The sequence below is a fragment of the Mesoplodon densirostris genome, chromosome 3 (genome assembly GCF_025265405.1).
Source record: "Mesoplodon densirostris isolate mMesDen1 chromosome 3, mMesDen1 primary haplotype, whole genome shotgun sequence".
NCBI classification, from domain to species: domain Eukaryota; kingdom Metazoa; phylum Chordata; class Mammalia; order Artiodactyla; family Ziphiidae; genus Mesoplodon; species Mesoplodon densirostris.
In genome coordinates, this window is record NC_082663.1 from 134,435,509 (window position 1) to 134,455,385 (window position 19,877).

At 40.1% G+C, this 19,877-nt stretch overlaps 1 protein-coding gene across 3 annotated transcripts in view; it reads left to right on the forward strand.

Moving 5' to 3' along the window:
- The window catches only part of MRPL22 (mitochondrial ribosomal protein L22), a 44,289-nt gene extending 37,503 nt beyond the window's left edge, over positions 1-6,786 (forward strand). For all 3 annotated transcript variants that reach the window (XM_060093717.1, XM_060093716.1, XM_060093718.1), the window contains one exon: positions 6,493-6,786. In XM_060093717.1, coding sequence (XP_059949700.1) covers positions 6,493-6,704 — 212 coding nt within the window. In that variant the 3' untranslated portion in view covers positions 6,705-6,786. The remainder of the gene's footprint in view (positions 1-6,492) is intronic.
- Positions 6,787-19,877: the final 13,091 nt, after the last annotated feature.

Here is a 19,877-nt window from a genome sequence, read left to right on the forward strand (position 1 = left end):
TGTTTTTAGGTAGCTTCTCTGCTAATGGGTGGGGTTGTGTTCCTGCCTTGCTAGTTGCTTGGCATAGGGTGACCAGCACTGTAGCTTGCTGGTCGTTGACTGAAGCTGGGTGCTGGTGTTGGGATGGAGATCTCTGGGAGATTTTCGCTGCTTGATATTATGTGGAGCTGGGAGGTCTCTTGTGGACCCGTGTCCTGAAGTTGGCTCTCCCACTTCAGAGGCACAGCACTGGCTCCTGGCTGCAGCACCAAGAGCCTTTCATCCACCCAGCCCTCTGCTTGACAGTTGGATGGTTTCTCCAGACACAGTGATAAGATGCATCCCAGCTTCTACACTGGAGTAGGGATCAGACTTCTATTCCTGGGAAAGATCTGGGCAGCTGTACAGAAAGCCAAGGTAACCTCAGGGTGTGATCCAACTACATATCTGGCCAGCCATTGAAGGATCAGGAAGTCATCAGTGCCCTTGAAACAATGTGTCCACTGTTCAAGAATTGGATGGGAGGGACTGCACTTGATGCTTGCTCTCCAAGGAGGCCAGAGTCTTTTTTTCTTCCTTTGTGCTTAGTGTAGTTTCACTTACTCATAGGGTGCCGAGTTCAGAGGCCTTGCACCTTGCACTCTTCAGACCAGAGTTCCCCGTGCTAGGTGGCTGTTCCCAGTCCTTCGGCTCAGTGGAGAGTGCGCGAGAGACCACTGCTCAGAACACCTCAATTCAAGATGGCGGGGGCGGGCCCTGTCCACTGGAGATATTTATTCTGATTTAGTTAATATCTTACCTCAACTCACCTGGAATTGATGCTGGCAACCACACCTACTTCTGAAATTCAAATGAGTTATGATTTTCAACTGAAATATCTTATTTTAAAGATGAATCTTTTTTCTTTTCTTTTTTTTTTTTTTTTTTTGCGTGTTATGTGGGCCTCTCACTGTCGTGGCCTCTCCCGTTGTGGAGCACAGGCTCCGGACGCGGAGGCTCAGCGGCTATGGCCCACGGACCCAGCCGCTCCGCGGCATGTGGGATCCTTCCGGACCTGGGCACGAACCCATGTCCCCTGCATTGGCAGGCGGACTCTCAACCACTGCGCCACCAGGGAAACCCTAAAGCTGAATCTTGTATAACTAGTTATACTCTTATACAGAAGGGAATCAAATGGCAACTCAGAAGATGCAGTCCATAGTAATTAATCATAAGCATTTTCTTCTGGGACCAGCATGAATAAATAATGCTAAAAGGACCCAGAATCATTGGAAGAGATGAAATGAAGAGCAAGACCGTTTGCTTAAAACCTCTTGGTGACCTTTCCTGCTCCATGACTGAATATGAAATCAAATTTATTTAATTTTGTTCAATTTTATAGGAATATTGGCTTCTTAGCTGATAGGCAACATTTCATAATGGAAATCAGATGCAAGTGAAATGGAATTTGTGTTAAATCTGTTTCAACAGTTGTAGTACTGTAATCCTGTCTTCCCAAATGAAGGAGCAAAGTCCAATGTTGCCTTTAAGCAAAAATCAACTTAACCAGTCCCGTGCGAATGGTCCTTTAATGCACTGGTCTCTTTATGCACATTTCTGCTGAAAAACCTCTGCCCCTCCTATACCTCCCTTTCATATAGTTCTGGGTCAAAATCTCTTTTCTTAAGTAGGGCTAATAAGTTTGGATTTGTCTTATGATTTTAAAAACTCACTTGCTAAGTATTTTGTTGCCTAATTCCATTATGAAGGAAAAAGAGATGAGTACCCCCAGGAAGATGAAGTATCTGACCACGACACAGGCATTTTATCCCTGTATTTGCTAAACTTCCCTGGTAAGAATCGTCTGAGGTTCTTATTAAAGATACAGATTCCCAGGCCTCACCACAGACTTACTGAATCTGAAACCCCAGGGGAGAGGCCTGGGTAAGTTCTATTCATTCTTACCTATAAAATGTGGGAAATGGATTTATCTTCTTACAGTCTTTGAAAAGGCCTAGACATTTTATTCCATAGACTTCTTTTAGAGCTTTGAAAGACTAGTTACTTGTTGGCTACTCTTTCGGCTCAGCAATAGCTCTTTCAGTCCCCTGAAATAAGTAAGTACAGGCATTTTAAGGGACTTGCATTTTTGGTAGCATATGTTCTCATTATGTGGTAATTCCCTCAAATGCTTGTCATCAGTCTAAAGCTAATACCTGGTGTTGCATGACCACAGACCTTGAAAGTTCATTTCCTTTTCAAACTTACAATGATGACTAATGACACTGTGAACAGGCCTTAACAACTGGACATGGACTAATAAAATGTCACTGCTTCATGATTCATGGCATCTATAGTACTTCACTTCAGGGAAAGTGAACGACTGACTTTGTAAATCAGTTTTCTGGGCTAAGAATGATGAAGGGGGAAGGGGGAGAGTTTCTAAAGTTAAAATGTCAAGATTCGTATTTACCTAAATACAAGTAATAGGAAATATTGACAATATTTTAAATACATGGTACCTGCTGGGCATTATCTTTAGAAGAGCATTATCTTGGGCATTATCTTTAGAAGGTCGTTTCCACTTTGGAGATGTCTTTATGTTTTTTCTTTCATTCAAAAAGTATTTGAGTGCCTTCAGTGAGTATACCACGCACACAATTAGGTGATGGTATATCTTTTATAGCAATTTAAAACATTTAGCACAAGTAGTTTTGTTCTTTGACAGTAATAGCCCTTTGGAAGAATACATAAATTGTTCTCCCTAGTTGGAACAAAACCATGTACACTATTAGTATTGTATGTACTTGGAAAACTTTGAAATTTATTTTAGAATTTGAGCAAATTTACCAGACATCTGTATTGAAAAAATGATATTAATTAGCAGAAGTTGTATTTCAAAATCATTTCTGTTCCTTATGGGGCATGAACTTTGGGGACAATACAAGAGGAGTGTAAGTTTTGTTGAGGAAGTAACTTTTACAGGTGAAACATGAACACTTACACAAGGTAGCATATGGTTTGGGACCAAAAAGAGTAACAGGTAAATGATATTGTTGGAATAGAGAAGAGGAGGTCAGTATAGGTTAAAATAGTCATGGAGATTTTCTAGAAAATTTTGGCTTTTAAAGATACGCTTTTGGGATCTGAAGGAGTGTACAAGAGGAAAAATTTTCAAAGTGAGGTAACCAGTTAAGCCAAAGGCACATAGGTTGGGATGAGCAGTAAGTATGTGGTACAGTGAGTAGAACAGTGCAGAGGAAGTAGAGGCTTGACCTAGAGGAGATGAAATTGAAAAGGTGAACACGGCCTAGATTCCAGAGGGCTGAACATGGCAAGCTGTGGCATTTGGTTAAAACAGTATTGAAGAGGAACCACAGGAAGTTTTTGGGTAAGAGATTTATGTTATTAAGGCAGTGTTTTAAGACTGTTAACTCTAAGCATTGTTTTTGAAATTGTGCTCGGAGGCCTCCAGGGGTGGGGCCTGGGACAAGCAGAAAGGCTTCTTGATATCTTGGTCACTGCTGTATCCTTAGAGCCCAGGATGGAGCTTCACACCCAGCAGGAACTTGGAATTTCTCTATGTTGGGTGAATGAATGGCAGCAGTTTTAGATCTACCCTCACCCATGTTTCATTCTTAACAGATTCACCTGAAAGTAGGCGTCTATGTATTGTTTCATTTAATTGAAATGGTTGCGTACTAAAGCAGTCTGAAACGACTCCACGCTTCCAATTCAGGGGCCACGGGTTTGATCCCTGGTCAGGGAACTAAGATCCCGCATGCCGTGCGGTGCGGCCAAAAAAAAAAAAAAAAAACCAATTTGGAATTTATATTCTAAGCACTGATTTCATTCAGATGTCCGAGTGGCTGTGTTGGGTATTCCCATCCCAGAGTGTTAAAGAATCCTGGTGTTCCAGAAGAATTAATGTTTTTGTTTTGACATAAAAAAGGGATAGCATTATATGCATAAAGGTAAACAGATGATATTTTGTGGATTAAGGAGGAAATCATAACTGGCATTTAGCAGGTATTGAGTGTCTTATGTGTTTTGGGAGAGATGGAAGGAAAATGGTAGTTAACATAGACCCTGATAGGGTTGATCATTGTGTTTTGATAGATTATGTAGTCCTGCACAGTTAGCTAGTTTTTTTTTTTTTTTTTTTTTTTTTTGCGGTATGCGGGCCTCTCACTGTTGTGGCCTCCCCCGTTGCGGAGCACAGGCTCCGGACGCGCAAGCTCAGCGGCCATGGCTCACGGGCCCAGCCGCTCCGCGGCATATGGGATCCTCCCAGACCGGGGCACGAACCCGTATCCCCTGCATCGGCAGGCGGACTCTCAACCACTTGCGCCACCAGGGAGGCCCCAGTTAGCTAGTTTTGATACTTCCTTATTCTCAGGGTATTTGGAAATTGGTGCTCAAATTGGGTAGAGTAGCAGTTTTGGATAAAATTAGCTATCGTGTTTGTAAAATCTTTTTAGAAGTTTCTACACTCTTCCCAGTGTCACTGTTTTTGTTTGTAGGATTCCTCCTGACAAGTGGATTCAGGGCACCTGGTAGTACTTTATTATAAAGTGATTTGTGTAATGCTGCTTTTTCTTTGGAAAAATTTTTAAAAAATTTTATTGAGGTGTAATTGATGTATAACATTATATTAATTTCAGGTGTACAACTGAATGATTCAGTATTGTAAAGTGATTACAAGTCTAGTTAACATCTGTCACCATACATAGTTACAGAATTTTTTTTCTTGTGATGAGAACTTTTAAGATCTGTTCTCTTAACAACTTTTAAATATGCAATACGGTATTATTGACTATAGTCACCATGCTGTACATTACATTCCCATGGCTTATTTATTTTATCACTGGAAGTTTGTACCTTTTGACTCCCTTCACCCATTTCACCCACCTGTCCCCCACCCCCATCTTTGGAATTTCTTATATTCATTTCTTTAATGCCAGTAGATGAAGTTGATAAAAGGGTAGTAGTTCTCTCCTTATCTCACTGAGACCCTAGGCAGTTTTCTTTTTTTTTTTTTTTTTTTTTTTTTTTTTTGCTGTACGCGGGCCTCTCACTGTTGTGGCCTCCCCCATTGCGGAGCACAGGCTCCGGACGCACAGGCCCAGCGGCCATGGCTCACGGGCCCAGCCTCACCGAGGCATGTGGGATCCTCCCAGACCGGGGCACGAACCCGTATCCCCTGCATCGGCAGGCGGACTCTCAACCACTGCGCCACCAGGGAAGCCCCCTAGGCAGTTTTCTTAATCACTTTCATCCTTAGCTTTCTCTTTGGCAAAGCTAGGGTGCTTCTGTTGAAACTATTTCATGAGAGGTTTGTAGTTAGAGGGTTGTGGAGCACATACTTTGATATGGTCCCTGTAATATAAAGTTCTGTCACAGTAAAAGAATGGTGAGTATTGAAGTGAATTAATTTGCTACATATGCTATAGATTTTGCCTTTTTAAAAGGCTTATTAAATTAACTAAAAACATAAGACTAAGTAAATTCAGAAGGTAGTAGAAGGTAATTACTACCCTGATTTACTGTGGGTGAACAGATTTCTTCTTGTACTGTTTAAAATGTTTCTTCAAATTTTGCAGGGTCAAACTTTGACATGTTGAATCAGGGAGGGGAGATGAGGGGACAGATGTGATACAGGAGTTCCTAAGCCTGGCTGTGAATCAGAATTGCTTGGGGTGGGGCGTAGTGTTGTTTGCTCAGGATTTAATTTTCAAAGCCCACCCCAAATATAGAGTATCTAGAGATGGGATCTCAGCATCAGCATTTTAAATATGTTCCCTAAGTTAGTTTGATGTAGTAGCCTGAGGACAGCATTTGGGAATCATTGGTTCCAAAGGAACAGTTAGAATATAATACAGTTAGAATAAAATCAGAACGTCTTCCCTCAGCCTCTAGGGCTCTGTGTAATCTTGCCTTCATCTCTGATCTTGTCCCCTTGTTTGTATCACTCTTTCCCTTGCTTACTATGCTTCATCAGGTTCTGTTCCTGAACCAAGCCAAGTATGTTCCTACCATTGGGCCTTTGCACTTGCTGTTCCCTCTTCTTGGAACACCTTGCCCCTAGATATTTGCATGAATGATTCATTCTGGTCTTGGATCAAATGTCTCTTCCTCAAGGATGCCTCTTGACACCCCCCAGTCTGAAGTTGCCTCCCAACACCCCATCAGTCTCTTTCACATCACTGTTTTCTTTTATTCGTAGCACTTGTCACTAACTAAAATGATCATGTTTGTTTTCTCTCTTTCTCCTCTAGAGTGTGCACTGCACAGAGCCCGGGCCCTTGCTATTCTTGTTCACTCCTATTTCTCCAGCACCTGTAGTAGAGCCTGGTCCTTAGTAAGGAAGGACTCAGGAGATACTTGTCTTGAGACAAACCTGCTCTAGCCAGCCTGTGAGCTCATGTAGTCTTAGAATCCAACTGAGGAAAGGGCAGAAATTGCTCAGCTGATCAAGCTGTAATCTTGTGGATATAGTTGTTTCCTATAATTTTCTTTTTCTTCTCTGTCTAGCTCAGTCCACCTCAGGGCGAGGCCAGTACCTGAAACGCATCCGATACCATGGCAGAGGTCGCTTTGGGATTATGGAGAAGGTTTTTTGCCATTATTTTGTGAAGTTGGTGGAAGGCCCTCCACCTCCACCTGAGGCACCAAAGACAGCAGTCACCCACGCCAAAGAGTATATCCAGGAGCTTCGCAACCGGACCATCATTCACACTCTATGATGGTGGTATTAAGACTCCACAGTGTATATATTTTACCATTTATTTCCTAAAACCAACAAAAATTAAAGACAGATGCTTTTTATGATTTGTCATTGAATTATTGAAATATGAAGTACAACTGCTAGTTTTATATGGATATTTATAAAGCTCTCCCCATCTCTCTTGAGCCTCTGGGTATATTTTATGTATTTGCAACTAGCAATGAGAAATCAGCTTTAAACATAGTGACAGACTACGTAATTCAGAAGGCTTTTTTGAGTGATGTTTGAAGGCAATGTTAGCTTTCTAGCTTGTGCCCTGCAGGTGGTACTTTTGATACTGGACTTGAGTAGAAAGTTATAGGATAAGAAAACTTGTCCTTATTACTTCACTTGATTTTTCTCCTGGAACTGGGGGAGGGGGTGGTGGATGGGAGCATCCCTGCACATTGTTTCAGTGAAGTATTTTAGGGCATTCTATAGTTCAGTTTTTCCTTTCACTGTTGGCATAGGCCAGTGGATGAGGGATTATATTTACCTTTACTGTTTTAGCAGTAACTTGAAATTACAGGAGTTTATTAGATATATTAATCTAAAACTCCAAAAACCATTTAACTTAGAAAGTTTTATTTACTTAAATAATGACTATTTTTATGTCTCCTACAAACAATGCTTTCTATTGCTTGGTTGTCTCGTTTAGGATTGATTCATTTTTCAGAGTGCATTCAATTATGGAGAGAGGAATTGAACCAGTCTCAGCCTTGCATTCTAAAATAATTGATATTTTTAGGACATTCCACCTGAAAGCGGAAGAGTACACTTTCTTTTTCAAGTGCACATGGAACATTCTCCAGAATAGATCACATCTTGGGTCACAAATCAAGCCTTGGAAAATTTAAGAAAATTGAAATCGTATCAAGCATCTTTTCCGACCACAACACTGTGAGATTAGAAATCAGGTACAGGAAAAAAAAAGTAAAAAACACAAATACATGGAGGCTAAACAGTGCACTGCTAAATAACCAAGAGATCACTGAAGAAATCAAAGAGGAAATAAAAAAATACCTAGAAACAAATGACAACAAAAACACAACAATCCAAAACCTATGGGATGCAGCAAAAGCAGTTCTAAGAGGGAAGTTCATAGCAATTCAAGCTCAACTCAAGAAACAAGAAAGATCTCAAATAAACAATGTAACCTTACAACTAAAGCAACTAGAAGAAGAAGAACAAAGAAAACCCAAAGTTAGTAGGAGGAAAGAAATCATAAAGATCAGAGCAGAAATAAATGAAATAGAAACAAAGAAAACAGTAGCAAAGATCAATAAAACTAAAAGCTGGTTCTTTGAGAAGATAAACAAAATGAATAAACCTTTAGCCAGGCTCATGAAGAAAAAAAGGGAGAGGATGCAAATCAATAGAATTATAAATGAAAAAGGAGAAGTTACAACAGACACCGCAGAAATACAAAGCATCCTAAGAGACTACTACAAACAACTCTATGCCAATAAAATGGACAACCTGGAAGAAATGGACAAATTCTTGGAAAAGTACAACCTTCCAAGACTGACTGAGGAAGAATTAGAAAATATAAACAAACCAATCACAGGTGATGAAATTGAAATTTCAATTAAAAATCTTCCAACAAGCAAAAGTCTAGGACCAGATGGCTTCACAGGCAAATTCTATCAAATATTTAGAGAAGAGTTAACACCTGTCCTTCTCAAACTCTTCCAAAAATTTGCAGAGGGAGGAACACTCCCAAACTTGTTTTACAAGGCCACCATCACCCTGATACCCAAACCAGACAAAGATATCACAAAAAAGAAAATTATAGACCAATATCACTGATGAACATAGATGCAGAAATCCTCAACAAAATACTAGCAAACAGAATCCAACAACACATTAAAAGGATCATACACCATGATCAAGTGGGATTTATCCCAGGGATGCAAGGATTCTTCAGTATATGCAAAACAATCAATGTGATACACCATATTAACAAATTAAAGGATAAAAACCATGTGGTCATCTCAATTGATGCAGAAAAAGCTTTTGACAAAATTCAACACCCATTTATGATAAAACTCCAGAAAGTGGGCATAGAGGGAACCTACCTCAACATAATAAAGGCCATATATGACAAACCCACAGCAAACATCATTCTCAATGGTGAAAAACTGAAAGCATTTCCTCTAAGATCAGGAGCAAGACAAGGATGTCCACTCTTGCCACTGTTATTCAACGTAGTATTGGAAGTCCTAGCCACAGCAGTCAGAAGAAAAAGAAAGAAAAGGAATACAAATTGGAAAAGAAGTAGTAAAACTGTCACTGTTTGCCCATGACATGATACTATACATAGAAAATCCTAAAGATGCCACCAGAAAACTACTAGAACTAATCAGTGAATTGGTAAGGTTGCAGGATACAAAATTAATGCACAGGACTTCCCTGGTGGCACAGTGGTTAAGAATCAGCCTGCCAGTGCAGGGGACACGGGTTTGAGCCCTGGTCCGGGAAGATCCCATAGCCTGCGGAGCAACTAAGACCATGCACCACCACGACTACTGAGCCTGTGCTCTAGATTCCATGAGCCACAACTACTGAGCCCTCATGCCACAACTACAGAAGCTCGTGTGCCTGGAGCCTGTGCTCTGCAACAAGAGAAGCCACCACAGTGAGAAGCCCGCACGCTGCAACGAAGAGTAGCCCCTGCTCACTGCAACTAGAGAAAGCCCACGTGCAGCAATGAAGACCCAGTGCAGCCAAAAATAAATAATGATAATAAATAAACAAATAATAAATAAAAATAAGGCAGTAGGTGGCACTCACTTCCCTCTTGTTAGCAGAAAATTGTTAAGAGTGTTGAGCACTACCTGGTTCTCGTTGATACACCTGTTTTCATTGACAATAGGCCCTCTGTCCACAGCCCTAGTCCGGTGTTTCTCAAACGTTTGTATGTAGAGGAAGAACTTGGGGTGCTTGCTTATTAATGCAGACTTCTGGGTTTCGCCCAAGAGATTCTGATTCACTAGAAATCTGTTTTAAACAAGCACTTGCAGGTGATTCTGTTGTAGGGTACTGTACTTTGAGACTATCCCTCTAGTCACATGAAGAATGTAGCTTTAGTGCCATGTTTTAAGATGGCATTAATTATAGATACCATTTACTGGGACCTCATTATTTGACATGCTCCCTGCTATATTTTACAAATAACTGTCTCAGGGTCACACAGCTTGTGAATATTGGAGCTATGATTTAAACTCTAGGTTTAAGTACCTGGTTCTGCATACCTAATGAATATACAGGTATGTTTCTGGGCCTCTGCAGTTACCTTAATGTGTGGGTAAAAAGGCAAAGAGCTCAGTGGGGTAAGCCACTGAGGTTTAGGGCAGATTCATTCTGGGTCCTAAACTATTATAGCATGGAATCATGGAAATAACACAGGAGTGGTGGAAAGCGAACTTCATTCTAGTCCTGGCATACTCATTAACCAGAAGAAGACTTTGGGCAGGTCTCCTCCCTCCCTGGCCTCCATTTCATTCATCTAGAAGATAAGAGGCTCAGTGTTGTCTGTAGACCACCTTCTTCAGAATCACTTGAAGGTCTTGTTAAAAGATCCAAATCCCTGGGCCCTATCTCAGAATTAGTGAGTCAGGATCTGGTGTGGGAGACCAGGGGGTTTGCACTTGTAATGAATGCCCCAGTGAAGTGTGGCTAGAGAATCAGTGGGCCAGAGGGTCTCTGGGCTCTCTTTCAGTGCAGATGCTCCATGAGTTTTAGCCTTGAGGTTTTTGTTTGTTTGTTTGTTTGTTTTGTTTTGTTTTGTTTGCGGTACGCGGGCCTCTCACTGCTGTGGCCTCTCCCGTTGTGGAGCACAGGCTCTGGATGTGCAGGCTCAGCGGCCATGGCTCACAGGCCCAGCCGCTCCGCGGCACGTGGGATCCTCCTGGACCGGGGCACGAACCCGCATCCCCTGCATCGACAGGTGGACTCTCAACCACTGTGCCACCAGGGAAGCCCTAGCCTTGAGTTTTGACTTCCTCGGGCGTGACTAAAACACGCCAGGTGGTGATGTGGACTCCGTAACTATAAATTACATAAATGAGGTTGCTGCTTCATCAGGCTGTTAAAGCTGTTTTGAAAGAGTTAAGGACAAAACAGATCTTAGATTCTAATGAAGAAAGTTTGCTTGTGATCTAAGATTCAGCCTTTATTTGGAACTGCTTCTGGTTTGTTAAAGTGTACTAATTGCTAACATGCAGCACTAGGTACCTAACACTGTTTTAAGCACTGTATATATACATTTTCTCAATGAATCTTTCCCATTGTGACTGTTGCTAAGTACATCTGGTTAGTTTCGGTGGCTGAGAGTGCACTTTCTAACATAAATTAACATTTTGGTCCCCACTTAAAATTAACTTTATTTTACATGGTTCAGAAACTAATGTCTTAATTATTCTTTAATGGCAATATCTGAATGTTTGTGATTTCCTTCTTTCTTTGTCAGAGAATTATGAGAGATTTAAACTTTTTTAGTTGGTGTGTAGCACATTCAGGAAGTGCACTGATCATAAGTTTAGCTCAATAATTGATCAAGTGGTGAACGTGCCCAGGTAAACAGGTGAAGAAATAGAATGTGATAGCAACCCTGAGTCCCCTTCATACCCCCTCCCAGTCACTACCCACCTATCCAAAGGTAACCATCACCCCGACTGCTACCATGATAGATTTAGTTTTTAAGTTAACTTTTGTTTTCTTTAACTCAACATAATTTATTGGACAACTGTTATATGCCTGGTGCTGAGGATACAGATAGTGAAAGAGGAATCAGCCCTTGCTCCTGGAGCTCACACTCTGCTGGGAAAAGCAGAATAATTCAGTAAATCACTAATTACAAGTCTTCACTGTGCTGAGTGTTACAAAAGCAGAGGGACATGGGCCTATGGGAGCAGACATCAGGGTGCCCTGGAAAACAGTCATTGGATTTTTGGGAAAGTTTATTTTCTTAAAGATACAATGAGGGGAAAGGGTAAAATGACAAATGTCATATGGATCAGTAAAGGGTTATGTTGTCAGAATGCCAACTTGGGTTTTGTTTTCAACTCTGTAAATGTTAGGATCACTTCATCCTTCCAGAAATAAGATGTGGGATGTGTGATGCTGATGGGGAATATACTGTCTTTGGAGCTGACTCAGAGTTACCAAACTTTATGAGGCTCCGGCTAACACTCAGTGGAAAGGCATGCGAAGTGAGTATACTGCAAACATTGCAAAATAAAAGGGATATGTTTTTCTATGTGATGAAAACGATTAGATTTTTTTCCATGCATTTCATTTTAGTACAGAGGTTGTAATTAGTTGATTAAGAAGAACTCAGTCACATGTGTGGGTTTAAAACAGGAAATGTTTTGGCGTAGGTGAGCTTCCAGAAAGATTTTAAAGCAGGACAAAACTATGTAGTTTGGTCTATGTAGATGACATTATTAACACTTCTAGGAATAGGCACCTCTTCTTAACCCACTGTCTCTGATATAACTGTCTAGGGTCAGACCTCTGTATAAGACAGGTTCTAGCCTTTATTCTTAAGCAAACCAGCCTACTCTGAGTTATGTTAGTACATAACTTAGGATTTATCTGTATGGAATCACAAATACATTGGGTCAAAGAGAAAATATTGGGAAATGAATCATACTTGTGCAGTCAAGTAAAATATTTTTTATGTTTGTCCAATAGGGACTTGAATGAATTTTTATTTTCACTTATGGCCCGAGGAGACTCATAAAAATTCCACTCTGGAAAGTAAGGGATGGCAATATTAATATCACAAAGTGGAATTTAAGGAAAAGGCATAAATGAACCTAAAAGCGTTGTTTAATGCACATGTGGAGGAATACATTCTGCAGTCAATGTGAAACCATTTCTAAACCTCCTGAAGGTCATCGAAAAGTTCCAAGTTTCCATAGTGGACCCCAGCATAAGAAATGATTTAAGTTCATTTTCTCTGGCCATAGTTCTTGCCTCTTCCTATATCCATGATCTTTGCAGTATGACTTTGCAGCGCCTCTTATTATGAAGTGGAGTCTGTTCTGACCTGTTGAATTTGGGCTTACTTTGTAATAGAATGTAGCAGAAGTGACAATTTGCAGGTTTACAGCCTTGGCCCTGTTTACTTCCTCTTTCTTTCTTGGACCTCTGCTTCTCCATGTAAACAAGCCCAGGCTGATCTGCTGAAGGACGAGAGACCACGTGGAAGAGAGATGTGGGCCCCAGCTTACAGCCAGCCAACCACAAAACACCAGAGAGCCCAGCAGACATCAGCACAGCTGCAGATGCAGCAAAAACTGATGACAGAAGCATGAATGAGCCCAGGTGAGAATAGGTAAACCACCACAAACTGACCTACAGACTCATGAAAAAATTAGTAAGTTCTTATTGTTTAAGCCACTAAAATTTGAGGTAGTTTGCTACATAGTAGCAGCTGTGATAAGTATTTCAAACTTTGTACTCTTAAGGAGAATACCTATCCTTTTCAAATGTCCATAACAATTTGTATAATTGACTCTACAAATTTTAGATTCTACAGTTGTAGACTCTAAATTGATTCTACAATTGTAAAATTGATTTACAAAGAAGACCTCACATTCTCTCAAATAAGAATTATATAGACCACTTTAAAAAAAATTATTTTTGTTTATTTTTGGCTGCATTGGGCCTTTGTTGCTGTGCGTGGGCTTCCTCTAGTGATGAGCAGGGGCTACTCTTTGTTGCGATGTGCGGGCTTCTTATCGCAGTGGCTTCTTTTGTTGCAAAGCACGGGCTCTAGGTGCACGGGCTTCAGTAGTTGTGGCATGTGAGGTCAGTAGTTGTGACATATGAGTGCAGTAGTTGTGGCTCGTGGGCTCTAGAGCACAGGCTCAGTAGTTGTGGTGCATGGGCTTAGTTGCTCCGCGGCATGTGGGACCTTCCTTGGCCAGGGCTCGAACCCATGTACCTTGCATTGGCAGGTGGATTCTTAACCACTGCGCCACCAGGGAAGCCCTAGGTCACTTTTTAAAATCATACTGCCCTAAAACCAGAAATTTGTTCTTAAAAAGAAAGTTTAAGCATAATCTACTTGATAATAAAACACTCCTAATTCTTAGTTCTTTGGGGGAAAGAATCATTGAAATGGACAGATCTTGTAAGTCCAGTAAGAAATACAAATGACACAAATAGCCAAGACACGGAAGTGACCTAAATATCTGTTAGTTGGTGAATGGATAAAGAAGATGTGGTATATATATACAATGGAGTACTACTCAGTCATAAAAAATAATGAAATAATGTCATTTGCAGCAATATGGATGGACCTAGAGATTATCATAGTAAAGTAAGTCAGAAAGAAAGACAAATACCATATGATATCACTTTTATGTGGAATCTAATATATGACACAAATGATTTACAAAACAGAAACAGACTCACAGACGTTGAAAACAAACTTAGGGTTACCAAAGGGGAAAGGGGGTGGGGGAGGGATAAATTAGGAGTTTGGGCTTAGCATATACAAACTACTATATATAAAATAGGTAAATAATAAGGTCTTACTGTATAGCACAGGGAACTATATTCAATATCTTGTAATTATAATGGAAAAAATAAGAAAAAGTATATGTGTGTGTGTATATATATATACGTATCTGAATCACTTTGCTGTATACCAGAAACTAACATAACCTTGTAAATCAACTATACTTCAATTAAAAAAAATACAAATGAAAAAATACGTATGAGACAAGGGCATAAAACATACAGAAAAAATTTAAAATTCTTTGTAGGAATGAGCTGGATCATTCTATTTCTCTGTACAGTTCTGGATTAGAATTGATCAAAAGATGAACTTGAGTCATAATTGGGAGTTAGAAGTGATTCTCTCACAATCATTTTGGCATCTTGATACCTATCACAGTGGTGCCTCAGTCTAAGACACCACACTAAGGTAGCAAGTGTCCCATTCCAACATCTTGTTAGACTAATTTAAGCATGGGTATCAGTGACTGGCAGAAATGTCATAGGACTGAACCTTAGCTATAAAGGAGTATAGAAATGTACTTTCTATTTTTCTAGCCTCTTAAAACATGTCAATGTCCTACAGCCAATTATAGTTGAACAAGTCAGGTTTATTACTTGTTGCAGCAAGGTAGAACACACACTGTGGGGAACCATGGGGAATCCTCAGCAAGAGGATATTAGGATTTGGGCTTTGGTTGAGTGACTTTATAGGATTTGGGCTTTGGTTGATTGAGTTGTGGAGAGACTAAGGAAGCTAAGGTTTGCTCTGGATTGGATGCCATCAGAAAGTGTGTGGGGGGGAATTCTATGATTATCTCAAATTTTATACATAGGGAGGGTAGACTAGGGTGAGGAAACAGGTGTCATTAATTGATAAAGAATTAACAGTCACTCATTTTAGCAAAAAGAGGGTGATGTTTGGTATTATGTGGATGGCACAGCAACCTTATTTTTGTCTGTGTTTAGACAAAATTATGTTGTGGACTTGCTCTATCTGATTTAATCATGTTCTCAGAATGACCTTGTCTGAGTTGGTATTCTGTGAGATACCTGGTTTACGTCCAAAAGGAGAATAATGGCATTGAGTGCCTGGCCAGCTTCTGAATGTTAGGGGCTGTTCCTTTCTCTTCTTTTTCAAGTACAGCCTGGAGGGGAATTTGACTGACTGCTCAGTAAGTGAATTTGTTGTATCTGCCTCAGGTTTCATCATACTTAATGACGAAGCTCTGGAGTTTCCCACCAAAGTCAGGTACAAGTCAAGTATGCCCACTATCCATGGTTATTTAATATTTCCCAAGTTTAGTCAAAGCAGTAAGATAAAATGAAATAAGAGAAAAATCTTTGGAAAGGAAGAGACAAATTATTACTTGCGTATAATTACCTCCCTAGGAACCGAAGAAAACCAACTGAAGAATTATTAGAAGTAAGGAGAGTTCAGTAAGGCAGCTGGTTACAAAATTAGTATATAAAAGTCAATGCTTATGCTTTAAATCAACAATCATCAGAATATACAATTTTAAAAAGGCATTAAAATAGAGAATAAAATAGAAATTATCTAGGAATAAACTTGACATAAGAAAAGTATGCAGGACCCATATAAATAAAACTGTAAAACTTTCCTGGGAGACTTGAAGACTTAAACAAATGGTAGGGCATACCACATTCTTGGATGGCATAACTCAATAATTCAGCCATTTCAATTCTAATAAAAGTGTCAAAAGTATTTTCCTTTTTAATTAGACAATATAATCCTAAGGTCACCTGGGAAGCTTAATAAAAGGCTGAAGAATTTTTAGAAGATTGAGAGGTGACTTACACTGCTAGAAAGAAATATTTATTATAAAAGTAGCATGAGGGGCTTCCCTGGTGGCGCAGTGGTTGAGAATCTGCCTGCCAATGCAGGAGACATGGGTTCGAGCCCTGGTCTGGGAAGATCCCACATGCTGCGGAGCAACTAGGCCCGTGAGCCACAACTACTGAGCCTGCGCGTCTGGAGCTTGTGCTCCGCAACAAGAGAGGCCGCGATAGTGAGAGGTCCGCGCACTGCGATGAAGAGTGGTCCCCACTTGCCAAGCCCTCGCACAGAAACGAAGACCCAACACAGCAAAAATAAATAAATTAAAAAATAAAATAAAATAAAAGTAGCATGATTCTTGTGTAAGAATAAAAACAGCCCGCCAAACAGGCTCAAGTATATACATATGATTTAGGATAAAGGTGGAATTGAAATGTTCTTATATTTCTGCTTAAGATGCAGAAAGCTGCTAAGCACATCGCTTCTGTCCTAATAATGAGAAAATGACAGATAAACTACAAAATCGTTACTTTTGTTGAGCTCGTGAGAAAGATGAGGTTGTGAGGCAACCAAGTAACCTCACTCAGAAGAGAGACAAACCCCTCTGAGGAGAAATGGGCTTCACAACTGTCTTCATTCTGGCAGAGCATGGTGAGGAGAGGCACAGCCACTATCCATGTGGGGAGAAGAAATCAGCTAAATTGTAACACAAAATCCATGTGTGGGTGAGTGTGTAAATCTGGGAAAGCTGAGGTAGAAGAGGAGTTCCCACTCAGCTACAAACTCTCTTCCACGGACTTCCACCAGGTGCTCACAAGAAATATTGGGTGCAGGGCAGGAAGCTGGCCCTCTTGAGCCCACCTCTGAGGTCCAGGCAGAGGGAGGCAATCAATGGATGTTGGGGACACAAAATGCCATTGGCTTCCCTGGATTTTCCTCCTTTAGGTATCAAAAGCTCTAAGCTACTGGGGGTAGGGCAGCAAACTCAATTACCCACAGGGTTCACAGTGATCAGTGGGTGTGAGGCCCAAGGCCCTGCCTACTAACCTGGACAATTTTCCCTGGACAGTAGACTACAACCTCAAGTCTCTGGAGTGGCAGAGTCTATTACTCCCAGGGCAGATGGACCAAGATGTGTTGCTTAGTATCTGCATGAAAAGCACTTGATAACATTGAACATCCATTTATGATAAAAACTCTGCAAACTAGAACTTCCTCAATCTGATAAAGGACATCTACAAAAACCCTATGGCTACCATTATACTTAATGCTGGAAGATTGAATCTATAAATTGTGGTACATCCCTACAATGGAATACTTCTCGTCAATAAGATGGATGAACTCCTGATACAAGCAGCAGCATGGATGAATCTCAAAAGCATTACGGTAAGTGAAAAAGCCAGACTCAGAAGGCTGGAAAAAACATTGGGAAAAAAAAAGGCTATACATTGTATAATTATATTCGGTTGACATTTGGGAAAAGGCAAAACTGTATGGACAGAGAACAGATTGGTGGTTTCCAGGAGCTGGCAGGTGGGGATGGGGGATTGACTACAAAAGGGCACAAGCAAACTTTTTGGGATGATGGAAATACTCCATCTATATGTCTTGATTGTTGTGACTACACATTATATATTTGTCAAAATTCATGGCATTATAATCTTAAAGAGGATGAATTACATCTTGAGAGATCTGACTTTAAAAAACGGATTCAGGAAGAAAGTATTATGCTAAACAGTGCTGAAAAAATAGATAAACCATTTGTGGAAAATTAACTTTTGATTCCTCACATCGTATGATAAGATAAATTCCAAATGGATTAGAAATAAGAGTGAATAAAAATCAAACCATTAGAAACTTAAAAACATGCAGAAAAGATAGGTGATGAATACATATCAGAGCAAAGGATAAAGTAAAACAAGGAAGTGAAGACTGAAACAGTCAGGATAGTGATTATCAAGAGATAAAAGGAGTGAGTCCTTGAGAAAGAACCCATTGTAGGAATTTCTGGCTTCTCTCTCTCTCCTTCCGTCCCTCCTTCCCTCCCTCCACTCTCCCTTCCTCCTCCTCTTACCTCCCTCGTTTCCTCTCTCTCCCTCCTCTCCCTCACTCTCCATCCCAGTAATATGGATAGCAATTATGTGAACATTTGTTTTATGATTGTTCATCACACTGTGCAACCCTCTGTATAGGTACCATATTTTATAATTTTTAAAAGGGTAAAACTTGGGTTCCAAATGTAATTTCCTATATTTTACACACAGAGGATTTAGGCACAGAGCATCCAAGTCCATTGGTGAAGATAATCCATTTCCTCATCCAATTCCCCATTCCCGATCCAATGCTCTGCCAGCCAAAGCAACCACATGGTTCAGCACAGGTTAAAAGACTGAACCTTATAAACCAAACCCAGTTTAAAAGAACCTAGGTTGCAGTTATGAGGTGTATAATAAAAAATTAAACAAATATGGGTGAAATCAATCTGGCTTGGAATGGAGAAAGCCTTTTTAAATATCAAAGTAAAGGCAGAAGACATAAGGAAAAGATGGATAGGTTTGATTACTCCCAAGTTAAAAATGATGTACATAAGATCAGGAACAAGACAAGGCTGCCCACTCTCACCACTCTTACTCAACATAGTTTTGGAAGTTTTAGCCACAGCAGTCAGAGAAGAAAAGGAAATAAGAGGAATCCAAATCAGAAAAGAAGAAGTAAAGCTGTCACTGTTTGCAGATGACATGATACTATACATAGAGAATCCTAAAGATGCTACCAGAAAACTACTAGAGCTAATCAATGAATTTGGTAAAGTAGCAGGATACAAAATTAATGCACAGAAATCTCTTGCATTCCTGTACACTAATGATGAAAAATCTGAAAATGAAATCAAGAAAACACTCCCATTTACCATTGCAACAAAAAGAATAAAATATCTAGGAATAAACCTACCTAAGGAGACAAAAGACCTGTATGCAGAAAATTATAAGACACTGATGAAAGAAATTAAAGATGATACAAATAGATGGAGAGATATACCATGCTCCTGGATTGGAAGAATCAATCTTGTGAAAATGACTCTACTACCCAAAGCAATCTACAGATTCAATGCAATCCCTATCAAACTACCACTGGCATTTTTCACAGAACTAGAACAAAAAATTTCAAAATTTGTTTGGAGAAACAAAAGACCCCGAATAGCCAAAGCAATCTTGAGAACCAAAAACGGAGCTGGAGGAATCAGGCTCCCTGACTTCAGACTATACTACAAAGCTACAGTAATCAAGACAGTGTGGTACTGGCACAAAAACAGAAAGATAGATCAATGGAACAGGATAGAAAGCCCAGAGATAAACCCACGCACATATGGTCAACTTATCTTTGATAAAGGCGGCAGGAATGTACAGTAGAGAAAGGACAGCCTCTTCAATAAGTGGTGCTGGGAAAACTGGACAGGGACATGTAAAAGTTTGAGATTAGATCATTCCCTAACACCATACACAAAAATACACTCAAAATGGATTAAAGACCTAAATGTAAGGCCAGAAACTATCAAACTCTTAGAGGAAAACATAGGCAGAACACTCTATGACATAAATCACAGCAAGATCCTTTTGGACCCACCTCCTAGAGAAATGGAAATAAAAAAGATAAACAAATGGGACCTAATGAAACTTCAAAGCTTTTGCACAGCAAAGGAAACCATAAACAAGACCAAAAGACAACCCTCAGAATGGGAGAAAATATTTGCAAATGAAGCAACTGACAAAGGATTAATCTCCAAAATTTATAAGCAGCTCATGCAGCTCAATAGCAAAAAAACAAACAACCCAATCCAAAAATGGG